This window comes from Thalassophryne amazonica, chromosome 3 (genome assembly GCF_902500255.1).
Source record: "Thalassophryne amazonica chromosome 3, fThaAma1.1, whole genome shotgun sequence".
Classification (NCBI taxonomy): Eukaryota; Metazoa; Chordata; class Actinopteri; order Batrachoidiformes; family Batrachoididae; genus Thalassophryne; species Thalassophryne amazonica.
In genome coordinates, this window is record NC_047105.1 from 54,837,189 (window position 1) to 54,850,846 (window position 13,658).

The 13,658-nt window shown below is 39.9% G+C and overlaps 1 protein-coding gene across 6 annotated transcripts in view; it reads right to left on the reverse strand.

Moving 5' to 3' along the window:
• Positions 1 to 2,825: 2,825 nt before the first annotated feature.
• The window catches only part of LOC117506754 (RNA-binding protein 10), a 37,921-nt gene continuing 27,088 nt past the window's right edge, over positions 2,826 to 13,658 (reverse strand). For 5 of the 6 annotated variants that reach the window (XM_034166341.1, XM_034166340.1, XM_034166339.1 and 2 more), the window contains exons 15-23: positions 7,981 to 8,078; positions 6,226 to 6,534; positions 5,396 to 5,545; positions 5,229 to 5,291; positions 4,877 to 5,104; positions 4,708 to 4,782; positions 3,541 to 3,629; positions 3,408 to 3,459; positions 2,826 to 3,335 (exon numbers count right to left, since the gene is read on the reverse strand). In XM_034166341.1, the coding sequence (XP_034022232.1) occupies positions 3,225 to 3,335; positions 3,408 to 3,459; positions 3,541 to 3,629; positions 4,708 to 4,782; positions 4,877 to 5,104; positions 5,229 to 5,291; positions 5,396 to 5,545; positions 6,226 to 6,534; positions 7,981 to 8,078 (1,175 nt within the window). In that variant the 3' untranslated portion in view covers positions 2,826 to 3,224. The remainder of the gene's footprint in view (positions 3,336 to 3,407; positions 3,460 to 3,540; positions 3,630 to 4,707; positions 4,783 to 4,876; positions 5,105 to 5,228; positions 5,292 to 5,395; positions 5,546 to 6,225; positions 6,535 to 7,980; positions 8,079 to 13,658) is intronic. The other variant, XM_034166338.1, reaches the window with a different exon arrangement.

Genomic DNA, 13,658 nt, shown 5'->3' on the forward strand with positions numbered 1-13,658 from the left:
TGAGTACTGGGCCATTTTCATCATGGATTCAAGCTTCATCTGGAGCAGGAGGTCACAATCAGCTGTCTGTGCCTGTGGCCACATAAAAGTCACCCATTACCAGCGTCATCTCTGGAGCAGCTGTCAAGAGTAACTACAACCCCTGGCCATAATTATGGAATCACCGGCCTCAGAGGATGTTCATTCAGTTGTTTAATTTTGTAGAAAAAAAAAAGCAAATCACAGACATGACACAAAACTAAAGTCATTTCAAATGGCAACTTTCTGGCTTTAAGAAACACTATAAGAAATCAGGAAAAAAAATTGTGGCAGTCAGTAACGGTTACTTTTTTAGACCAAGCAGAGGGGAAAAAAGTATGGACTCACTCAATTCTGAGGAATAAATTATGGAATGACCCTGTAAATTTTCATCCCCAAAACTAACACCTGCATCAAATCAGATCTGCTCGTTAGTCTGCATCTAAAAAGGAGTGATCACACCTTGGAGAGCTGTTGCACCAAGTGGACTGACATGAATCATGGCTCCAACACGAGAGATGTCAATTGAAACAAAGGAGAGGATTATCAAACTCTTAAAAGAGGGTAAATCATCACCAATGTTGCAAAAGATGTTGGTTGTTCACAGTCAGCTGTGTCTAAACTCTGGACCAAATACAAACAACATGGGAAGGTTGTTAAAGGCAAACATACTGGTAGACAAAGGAAGACATCAAAGCATCAAGACAGAAAACAAAGCAATATGTCTCAAAAATCGAAAATGCACAACAAATGAGGAACGAATGGGAGGAAACTGGAGTCAACGTCTGTGACTGAACTGTAAGAAACCGCCTAAAGGAAATGGGATTTATATACAGAAAAGCTAAACGAAAGCCATCATTAACACCTAAACAAAAAAAACAAGGTTACAAATGGGCTAAGAAAAAGCAAATCGAGGACTGTGATTGACTGGATGAAAGTCATCTTCAGTGATGAATCTCGAATTTGCATTGAGCAAGGTGATGATGCTGGAACTTTTGTTTGGTGCAGTTCCAATGAGATTTATAAAGATGACTGCCTGAAGAAAACATGTAAGTTTCCACAGTCATTGATATGGGGCTGCATGTCAGGTAAAGGCACTGGGGAGATGGCTGTCATTACATCATCAATAAATGCACAAGTTTACGTTGATATTTTGGACACTTTTCTTATCCCATCAATTGAAAGGATGTTTGGGGATGATGAAATCATTTTTCAAGATGATAATACATCTTGCCATAGAGCAAAAACTGTGAAAACATTCCTTGCAGACACATTGGGTCAATGTCATGGCCTGCAAATAGTCCGGATCTTAATCCAATTGAAAATCTTTGGTGGAAGTTGAAGAAAATGGTCCATGACAAGGCTCCAACCTGCAAAGCTGATCTGGCAACAGCAATCAGAGAAAGTTGGAGCCAGATTGATGAAGAGTACTGTTTGTCACTCATTAAGTCCATGCCTCAGAGACTGCAAGCTGTAATAAAAGCCAGAGGTGGTGCAACAAAATACTAGTGATGTGTTGGAGCGTTCTTTTGTTTTTCATGATTCCATAATTTTTTCCTTAGAATTGAGTGATTCCATATTTTTTTTCCCCTCTGCTTGGTCTAAAAAAGTAACCGTTACTGACTGCCACAATTTTTTTCCTGATGTCTTATAGTGTTTCTTAAAGCCAGAAAGTTGCCATTTGAAATGACTTTAGTTTTGTGTCATGTCTGTGATCTGCGTTTTTTATACAAAATTAAACAACTGAATGAACATCCTCCGAGGCCAGTGATTCCATAATTTTTGCCAGGGGTTGTACTGGTAGTCTCCCACCTGAGATATTATTTACCACAGTTAGACCAAACCAAAAATGGGTGTGTCCACCAAGCAAGATGGTCACTAGCAGCAGGTCTGTGGACCTCAGTGTCACAGTCATGACCTAGGTGTCATCCTTCCTGAGATAATGTTCCAGGTGCCAAAGGTCTGGTTCTGAACACCACAGTGCAGTGCATGAGCCCTCAGGACTCCAGCAGCTCCCACCCTCTAGACAGGACCCTGGATGCTCAGTTTTCACACACACACACACACACACACACACACCCCCAACTTAAGAGAATCCAAACTGCTTTTCTCAGTCCCCTTTGTACCACATGCCATCCTTCACCAGAAAGCAGAAACAAGAGATCCTCTCCCACATCAAGCATTGCCTGGTGAGCCAATTCTGCCACCAAATATACAGTAAACATTTTAGGTGCATTAACGGACCACAAAGCTTAAATTATGCCCAATATAACATATTCACAAATAAGTGCAATTTACCTTTAAAAATACATATTAAATTATAAAACTGCATATGGATCATTCTCAGATTTTTTCAACATTTCATCTTTGGGTGATCTGCAACTGTGTGTTGTCATATTGGGCAGTACAGCCAAGTCATTTGTGCTTAAATTCAAAAGGAGGTTTGTACGCTGATAATGATAAACTTCTAATTAAAAATGGAAAATATTTGAGGAGTTGTCAGAATATATATATTTACATTTCAGCGTTTTTTTTTTTTGTTTTCACCTACTGAAGGTCACCGCTGAACTTGAAGCACATCAAGTCCTTTTTTAAGCGCGCGCGCGGGGGGGGGGGGGGGGGGGGTTCACACCATGTCAGATGTGGAGAAAGGAGTAACTCAAATAAAAATAGTTGCTGCCCTCTGGTGGACATAATATATATATATATATATATATATATATATATATATATATATATATATATATATATATATATATATCTCAGTTTGGCAATGCTTTAAAAATAAAAATAAGGTACAGGAGGCGTGACTGTTTGTTTCTTTAAATTAAAAAAAATGTATACAGGTAACAATTCAAATCAGTTAAATGCAAACATCTGTTTCAAAACAAATCTGCCTTTAACAACAGATCATTCCAACAAAAACAACAAAAAACTTTCTGGACAGGCTTCACAATTCTACATTCAAGTCATGTAAATGTAAGATGGACAAAAATCCTCAAAGAAAAAAAACATTATACAGCATCCACCATTTACACAGTTGCTAAACACTGTTGAGTCACATTTCTTTCAGTCCTGTGTACAAAATAATGTGACTGTCAATTACACAGTAGAGAAGCAGGGAAAACCGTCTTGACAGAAAAGGGTTTCATGACGACGTATTAACCTGGAAAAATGAAAACTTTGAAAGAAGTGTTCAGATAAGATCACTCAAGCTCCTTGAACCGTGCAAACATGGCCTTGCGCACTGCCTGTTTGTAGGTGCTGTGGTCCCACACGACATGCTCCTTCTTCTGCGGCGGCGGCTGCTGCTGCTGCTGGAAGAGCAAACAGTGAGTAAAAATTTCTTGAACACCACGTGGTATTTATTTTTAAAGCGTCACACTTACCGTGACAGGCTCAGTCCTGAAATCAGGCCGACTGCAGGCCTTATTCGACTCCCTAAACATGGAAACCAACTGTTATTTGAAATCCTGAGTATTGGTAAAGTGGTTAATAAGACAACTCCACGCTGATGCCTACCCAGAGCTTCCGGCCCATGTCTTTTGGTGCTGTGGATGAGGTTTTCTTCTCTTGTGTTCTGGTGACCTGGATGATTCTTTTGCATTCAGCTGCAAAAGAAGCATTTCAGTTTTAGCTATTAAGCCAAAAACACAATCTTGCAATTGTTCCTAAAGCTGGGCAGACGCTGTATGATATTTTTAGTCGTACTCTGTTCCAGCTCAAACTGTACAACAAAACCACAGGGTGTAAAAGTTTAGAGCGCACGATTTATGTTCTCACACTATACGGCCCGATGCTCTGATGCGATCTGACTACTCACATTGTATGACACGGACTCGTGTTTCCAAAAGCAAAACGTAAACAAGCATTTTTTTTTGTTTGTTTTTTCAAACTTTATTGACATTTCTTATTTCTACAAAAACTCTCGATGGGAGGCATCAAATTTTTAACTAAATAAATACAAGAGTTTACATGAGTTGAAGAATAAGGTGGAAAAAAAGAAACAGAAGCTGCTCTCCCAAAGAGATGATCACTGTTTATGCTCTCTCCAATTCCGCATCGGTGTTTACACATGCACAGTGCGAGGTTGGGGTAAATCGGCTCATAGACGCTTGTAGCGCTGCTTCAAATCAAAATCAAATTTATTAATTTATATAGCGCCAATTCATGATGAAATCGTCTCAAGGCGCTTCACACAACATAATAAAAACAGAAAAAAATGAATTAAAAATTTAAAAACAATAAAAAGACCAAACCATAAAAGAATACAAGAATAAAAACACATCATAACACTAATGATAAAACAAGGAAAACAAATGAGTCTTTAAACGTGATTTAAAATTCTCCACAGTATCCAACTGCCGTATGTGTGCCAGGAGATCGTTCCACAGAGCTGGGGCACAGTAGGAGAAAGCTCTGTGACTTCAACAGCGCGATACTCTCACGACGGACGACCAGAATATCAAACTGGTTTAATTTTCATTGGACCATATGATTGACGATGGGAGGTGGTTGTGAGAGCTTAAACGCAGCTCATTCCTCCATGTATACTACACGATGCAGGACGCACGATTAAGCTGAAACTCGGCGCGATCCAAAACATTCTCGCACGAGTGAAAAATCAGCTCAAAAAGGACCAAAACTTGCACAGTGTAAACCCAGCTTAAGCCATTTATTTGTACTTACTGCTTTTTCCTGGTTCTCCAAAGCTTCTAGCTCCTTCTTTGACCTCTTGATTTTGAGGTGGATCTCCATATTTTGCTGTTACAAAGCAGCAGAAAAAATATGTGATATCTGTGGTTTAAGGACAACCTGTTATTACATATTATTATTGGCAGAAGTTAAGAGGTAGTACTTTGTGGAGATCTGAAAGCTGCTGGTGCCGGATCAGTGCATCCTTGGTGGGAAATTGTCGCCTACACAGCAGGCAGGCCATCTTTTTCCAGTCTGTCAGTCTGTCATTTTTTTCTTCTGACTTGATGACATGACTGCTCTTCGTAACCTCCTCCCTTTCTTCCTCTACTTCTTCATCACTTCCAGCCCCATAGTCTGATGCCAGCAGATCCAGAGAGCCCATTGGACGCTGGACAAACAAAAACAAAACCTTCTCTGAAGCTCAACAGTCCAAAAACAATTTATTAAACCATGTGAGCCAAAAAAATGACAATTATACAGTAACACTCAAATATACGATCGAGGATTTTTACCTTTGCATTTTCATCTTTCTTAGGGGGAGCAAGGGGTTTCTTAAAAACATCATCTCCAGAGATCTGAGGACATGTCCAAAAGGCATCAAATTATCAGAAGTGAAAGTATTTATTTTCACATGTAAAGCATTAAGCAGATGTGTAGTTGGTAAAGGAAAGTACCGAACCTTCCTCTCAAAGACGGCAAACCCTGCATCTGCTGACTTCGACTGCCTCTTGTCTTGCTCCATTCCAGTCTTCAGCACCGGTGACGGGGCGCGGACACTGTCTTTTTGACGGTTCTGGATTTTTGCCCAGCGTTCCATATCTTTCATGATCTGGCAATTAGATAATTAGCTTTACTACTTTCTGTTTACATATGAAGTACTGTGGCAAGGTTTTAGACACCACAGAACTTTGAAAGCTTGGGGGGGGGGCTCAATCAGTGGGTTAAATGAAAACAATCCTTGACTTTACCTCAGAAACAACAAAAATAACTGCATAAACCTGGTATTTAACCTCTTAAACCCTAGAGTCCCCAAATTTGGGGACTTGCCGTGTTTTGGAACATTTGAACACTCATAACTAACCAATGCTGACACCAACATACACTTATTATACATCAAAATGTCAAGCGAAGTCTCCTCTACAAAAGTATCCACTTCAATCACATATCAACTAACCACAGCTGAAACGCCAAGCAAATAAAGACATAAATCGGAACTCATTTTTTTGGGGAAAAAAAAAAACAAACTTCATTTACTCCTACCAAGTATTATTTACTTTCACTTTTTTTGCATCCACAACATCTCCTAGGACCTGTCTTTTAGCTGATCCAAGCTTTTGCATTTTTGACCTTGTACAAGCTGAGGAATAAATCATAATGTATGGGTATGTGATTTTGGTGAAATAGGCTCTAGGGCTTAAGGGGTTAAATATAAAAAATAAACAAAACAAACAAAAAAAACTGCTTTGTTTCATTTATTTGTTACACACTTATGACAAACATGAGAGGTACCTTGACAGCAGCCAGACTTCTTGGTTTCTCATCTTTGTTATCCTTGTCTTTGTCCTTTTTAGGAGACTCTTCGTCCTCTTTCCTTTCAGAGGCTGTTGTAGAAAACTGTCCCAAAGCTGTTGGGTTGTGCAGAGAGTCTGATGGCTTTTTCATTTCCAGAGGCGCATCGGCAGCCGGATTGGACAGAATGGCTCGGTCCTCAGGGGTCATCATCACAGACTGGGTAGCATTCCCTCCTGGGGCTGGGATATAGGTCTTAGTCACAGCATCCCAGTACAGGTACTCCTGAGTTTGAGCATTGTAGAAATACTGCAATGCAGAAAAACAAATGAAAAACCTAGAAATAGAGAAATAACTTTTTATACTGCCAAAGACACTTGAGACACCAAGGACTATTTCTAAACATTTGTGTTGTAACTACAAAGTGTCTGACTCTAGACGTGCTACAGCCACCCTTTCCCCAAAGACCCAACCAAAATGTCACATAACCAAACTTACACCTACTGTCCACATGTCCCCATCAACTTCCAGATATAAATCAGAAAGCAAACAGCATCAGAGGCCACAAAAAAAGGCAGAGATGAAGGTGGCAGGTACCTTGCCACTGGTGACACTTATTCACAGGATGGAATATTTTGCCACCTGTTTGCCACACTGCCTCTGTGAACTTTAGGATACAGGATCGGGTACAGATCTGCATTAGTGTTTGGTACAAATCTAGTAGTGTCAGCTTGCAGCAGGGTTCCCGGGATGCTGCATGAGCTTGCCGGTGACCTGGTCGGGTTCCCGAAGATTTCTATTGATGTCGACATTTTGAACAGTCCAAAATTTTGTTGCTGATCATGCCATTGATCGCGACACTCCAGATGGTGGGCAGTGCGCTGCAGGATGACCATGCTTGCTTGCACATGGATTGTGGTTGAGTTGGTAATTATCCTGTGAGTTGCAATTTTTTTTTTTTTTTTCCTATCGGGAAGCCAACTGCAACCTAACGGACTCGTGAACCGACATTTAGCGGTTAAGCGACAATGTTTCAATAGATAATGTCTAACTTTGTTGTGGATACGTTTGGCATCCTGGCATGGTTTGGCTGCTTGAGTGGGCTAAACAAAAGGCCCTCTCCACAAAATTGTCAAAATGAGTGAGAAGATCATTGGACAGTTCCAGATCACCCTTACAAACATCTTTAAGAAACAAGTCATCATGATAAGTAGACTCATAACGTCAACAAAGATCTGTTATGCTCAGGGAGGAGACTTCAGCCCGTCCCCCAAAATGAAACTGATAAAGAATTAGCCCCCCACAACATACACACTACTGCTACAATTTTTAGCATCTACTTTTATTTTTTACTATTATTGCAACAATTTCTACATTTTTAGTGCACCGAACAACTGACCGACATAATCATCTGACTTGACCAGGGGGTGTGTGTGTTTCTCCAGGTAAAACTGTTGATACGTCAGGAAAGGCATCTGGCATAAAACTTGTGCCAAACACCAATGCAGATCTGACTGAATCTGCTGTGGGGACTCTGTACAAACAGGTGCAACCAAAAGGACAACAACAGCATTCTTGTGTATGGCTTGCAAGTTATAATTGAATGAATGTGTTTCTGCCTAAACAGAAATGAAGCTCCCTCATGGGGAAAACAATAGTTTGTTTGATTTAACGTCATCCACTGGCTGCAATGCTACATATTTTCACATATTAGTTCAATCGTGAACAAGACAATCACTGAAGGCAGATTCTTACCTTGGAGCCTGGGTCATAGTATAGAGCCGTCTCAGGATCGTAATAGAAACCTGACGTGGCATCATACAAGTATTTGGATAGGTCCGGACTGTCAGAACCTGAAAAATGTACAACAAATAAAAAAAAGTGAAAAATAAGAAATGGTTATTCAAATTTGGAAAGGAATATTAGGCTGTGTGTGTGTGTGTGTCTACTTTTTTCTTCCGGGGGGAGGGGGGGTTATGGTATTTCTCTCTGAAAAACTCAGTAAAATTGGTTGTTCCAGATATTGTTCGAGATATTGTTCGGAAGAACAGTGTACGTTGATTAAAAAGTTGACTGAACAGGTGGAAACATAAAGAAGTGCAGAAAATTAAGCTAAAAGGATCTCCAATGCTTTAAAATAGCAACCAAAACCAGAAATATGTGGAAGAAAATGGAAAACCACCATTCAAATGGATTGAAGAAAAGCCAGAAAGACTCAGCCAGTGATCAGCTCCAGGGTGATCAAAGGTCTAAAGTTATATCTGTGAGTACTGCACCAATTAGAGGATGCCTCTGTGGAGCCAAGCTATGGGCAAGAAGCCCCCACAAAGCCCCATTGTTGTAAAAAAAATGACATGCTGAAAAGGTTACAATCTGCCAAAGAGCACACCAACTGGCCTAAAGAGAAATGGTGAAATATTTTGTGGACTGATGAAACCAAGATTGTTCTTTTTGGGTCTAAGGGCCGCAGACAGTTTGTCAGATGAGACCCCCAAAAACTGAATTCAAGCTACAGTATACTGTGAAGAGGGAGCAAGCATGAAGCAAGCATCATGATACGGGGAAGTTTCTTATACTGTGGTGATGGGCCTATTTATCACATACCAGGGATCACGGATAAGTTTGAATACATCTAAATATTTGAAGAGATCATGTTACCTTACACTGAAGAGGAACTGCCCTTGAAATGGGTGTTTCAACAAGACAATGACCCTAAACACACATCAAATGAGCAGCATCTTTGCTCCAGACCAACAAGGATAATGTTATGGAGTGGCCAGCCCAATCCCGAAACCTTAATCCAATGGACAACTTGTGAGGTAACATCAAAAATACTGTTTCTGAGGCAAAACTAAGAAATGCAGAGCAACTGTGAAATGTTGTCCAGTCGCCCTGAGCTCTTCACAGGTGCCAGCCTGGTTAACTCCATGCAACACAGATGTGAAGTTCTCAGAGACAGCAGTTATACAATTACAACCCCTGGCAAAAGTTATGGAATCACCAGCCTCGGAGGATGTTCATTCAGTTGTTTAATTTTGTAGAAAAAAGTAGATCACAGACATGACACAAAACTAAAGTCATTTCAAATGGCAACTTTCTGGCTTTAAGAAACACTATAAGAAATCAGGAAAAATAATTGTGGCAGTCAGTAACGGTTACTTTTTAGACCAAGCAGAGGGAAAAAAATATGGACTCACTCAATTCTGAGGAAAAAATTATGGAATCATGAACAACATAAGAACGCTCCAACACATCACTAGTATTTTGTTACACCACCTCTGGCTTTTATTACAGCTTGCAGTCTCTGAGGCATGGACTTAATGAGTGACAAACAGTACTCTTCATCAATTTGGCTCCAACTTTCTCTGATTGCTGTTGCCAGATCAGCTTTGCAGGTTGGAGCCTTGTCATGGACCATTTTCTTCAACTTCCACCAAAGATTTTCAATTGGATTAAGATCCAGACTATTTGCAGGCCATGACATTGACCCTATGTGTCTTTTTGCAAGGAATGTTTTCACAGTTTTTGCTCTATGGCAAGATGCACTATCATCTTGAAAAATGATTTCATCATCCCCAAACATCCTTTCAATTGATGGGATAAGAAAAGTGTCCAAAATATCAACGTAAACTTGTGCATTTATTGATGATGTAATGACAGCCATCTCCCCAGTGCCTTTACCTGACATGCAGCCCCTTATCATCAATGACTGTGGAAATTTACATGTTCTCTTCAGGCAGTCATCTTTATAAATCTCATTGGAACGGCACCAAACAAACGTTTCAGCATCATCACCTTGACCAATGCAGATTCAAGATTCATCACTGAATATGACTTTCATCCAGTCATCCACAGTCCACGATTGCTTTTCCTTAGCCCACTGTAACCTTGTTTTTTTCTGTTTAGGTGTTAATGATGGCTTTCGTTTAGCTTTTCTGTATATAAATCACATTTCCTTTAGGCGGTTTCTTACAGTTCGGTCACAGACGTTGACTCCAGTTTCCTCCCATTCGTACCTCATTTGTTTTGTTGTAAATTTTCGATTTTTGAGACATATTGCTTTAAGTTTTCCGTCTTGACGCTTTGATGTCTTCCTTGGTCTACCATTATGTTTGGCTTTAACAACCTTCCCATGTTGTTTGTATTTGGTCCAGAGTTTAGACACAGCTGACTGTGAACAACCAACATCTTTTGCAACATTGCATGATGATTTACCCTCTTTTAAGAGTTTGATAATCCTCTCCTTTGTTTCAGTTGACATCTCTCGTGTTGGAGCCATGATTCATGTCAGTCCACTTGGTGCAACAGCTCTCCAAGGTGTGATCACTCCTTTTTAGATGCAGACTAACGAGCAGATCTGATTTGATGCAGGGGTTAGTTTTGGGGATGAAAATTTACAGGGTGATTCCATAATTTATTCCTCAGAATTGAGTGAGTCCATATTTTTTTCCCTCTGCTTGGTCTAAAAAAGTAACTGTTACCGACTGCCACAATTTTTTTTCTTGATTTCTTATAGTGTTTCTTAAAGCCAGAAAGTTGCCATTTGAAATGACTTCAGTTTTGTGTTATGTCTGATCTGCTTTTTTTCTACAAAATTAAACAACTGAATGAACATCCTCCGAGGCCAGTGATTCCATAATTTTTGCCAGGGGTTGTAAATATTAGCTCAGTGATTCACAGGAAAGCTAAATCTTCAAGCATTTTAGAATTCCTTTATTGTGATAGACCAATCTCCAACCTTCCTTTTCTCTCAAAAATTCTTGAAAGGGTAGTTGTAAAACAGCTAACTGATCATCTGCAGAGGAATGGTCTATTTGAAGAGTTTCAGTCAGGTTTTAGAATTCATCATAGTACAGAAACAGCATTAGTGAAGGTTACAAATGATCTTCTTATGGCCTCAGACAGTGGACTCATCTCTGTGCTTGTTCTGTTAGACCTCAGTGCTGCTTTTGATACTGTTGACCATACAATTTTATTACAGAGATTAGAGCATGCCATAGGTATTAAAGGCACTGCGCTGTGGTGGTTTGAATCATATTTATCTAATAGATTACAATTTGTTCATGTAAATGGGGAATCTTCTCCACAGACTAAGGTTAATTATGGAGTTCCACAAGGTTCTGTGCTAGGACCAATTTTATTCACTTTATACATGCTTCCCTTAGGCAGTATTATTAGACGGCATTGCTTAAATTTTCATTGTTACGCAGATGATACCCAGCTTTATCTATCCATGAAGCCAGAGGACACACACCAATTAGCTAAACTGCAGGATTGTCTTACAGACATAAAGACATGGATGACCTCTAATTTCCTGCTTTTAAACTCAGATAAAACTGAAGTTATTGTACTTGGCCCCACAAATCTTAGAAACATGGTGTCTAACCAGATCCTTACTCTGGATGGCATTACCCTGACCTCTAGTAATACTGTGAGAAATCTTGGAATCATTTTTGATCAGGATATGTCATTCAAAGCGCATATTAAACAAATATGTAGGACTGCTTTTTTGCATTTACGTAATATCTCTAAAATTAGAAAGGTCTTGTCTCAGAGTGATGCTGAAAAACTAATTCATGCATTTATTTCCTCTAGGCTGGACTATTGTAATTCATTATTATCAGGTTATCCTAAAAGTTCCCTGAAAAGCCTTCAGTTAATTCAAAATGCTGCAGCTAGAGTACTAACGGGGACTAGACGGAGAGAGCATATCTCACCCATATTGGCCTCTCTTCATTGGCTTCCTGTTAATTCTAGAATAGAATTTAAAATTCTTCTTCTTACTTATAAGGTTTTGAATAATCAGGTCCCATCTTATCCTCATAGTACCATATCACCCCAATAGAGCGCTTCGCTCTCAGACTGCAGGCTTACTTGTAGTTCCTAGGGTTTGTAAGAGTAGAATGGGAGGCAGAGCCTTCAGCTTTCAGGCTCCTCTCCTGTGGAACCAGCTCCCAATTCAGATCAGGGAGACAGACACCCTCTCTACTTTTAAGATTAGGCTTAAAACTTTCCTTTTTGCTAAAGCTTATAGTTAGGGCTGGATCAGGTGACTCTGAACCATCCCTTAGTTATGCTGCTATAGACTTAGACTGCTGGGGGGTTCCCATGATGCACTGAGTGTTTCTTTCTCTTTTTGCTCTGTATGCACCACTCTGCATTTAATCATTAGTGATTGATCTCTGCTCCCCTCCACAGCATGTCTTTTTCCTGGCTCTCTCCCTCAGCCCCAACCAGTCCCAGCAGAAGACTGCCCCTCCCTGAGCCTGGTTCTGCTGGAGGTTTCTTCCTGTTAAAAGGGAGTTTTTCCTTCCCACTGTCGCCAAGTACTTGCTCACAGGGGGTCGTTTTGACCGTTGGGGTTTTTATGTAATTATTGTATGGCCTTGCCTTACAATATAAGGCGCCTTGGGGCAACTGTTTGTTGTGATTTGGCGCTATATAAATAAAATTGATTGAATTGATTGATTGCACAGTGGAGCACAATGAAATTTGGATGCAGCTCTCCTGATAAGTTAAAAAATAAAGAAAGATAACAGTATGTACAAAAGTAATACAGATAAATATAAAAATATTATACAAATATATAAAGGTAATATACAAATACTGTATATGTAGTGCAAATTGGTAGGTTGTGTAAGTATAGCAGATATTGGCAGTAAATTCACATTGCGTGAGTGATTTCACATTGTAGAGTGCAGTTTAAGGTGTGTCTTGCACTTAGGATAAAACTGTCGTTGAGATTTGTGGTTTGAGCACGGAACACTCTGTAGATTTTACAGAGTAGCAGTTCAAATCCACTATGGAATGGGTGTGTGTTGTCATTGCAGATGGTCTGCGCCTTCCAGAGGCAGCGAGTGTCGCAGATATCCTCCAGTTTTGGGAGGTGCGCCCTGGTGGTTCTCTCAGTTCTCACACCACCTGGTGTAGTACAGCTGCAAAACCACATGCAGATGCAGTGTGTTAGGATGATCTCTGTGGTGCAGCAGTAATAGGAGAGCAGGACACGCTGAGAAAGGCCAGATTTCCTCAGCATTCTCAGGAAAAAGAGATGCTATTGGTCCTTCAGCAGCAGAGAGGTGGTGTTGGATGTCTGCGAGAGGTTGTCTGAGATGTGGGTTCCCAGGAACTTGAAGGATGAGACTTGTTCCAAACAGTCTCCATTGATGAAGATTTCACTTTATAGAGTAAATGTTTGAGTTTATAAAGAAAAATGCAGACACTGCTGGTTCTTTTTTAAACAGCCTCATATTCCTTTTTCTCCACTTTCTGTAAAGAAATAACTGATTTTTTCTTCATGTTTTGATTTGGAACACAATGTGCAGTGGTCCCAATGCATTTGCATGTATGGAAGTAAAAGCTATTATAAGGGTTTTGAGCTTTACTGACTTTTTAAAAGACATACTGCTATTATTTTGAACACAACTGTATTT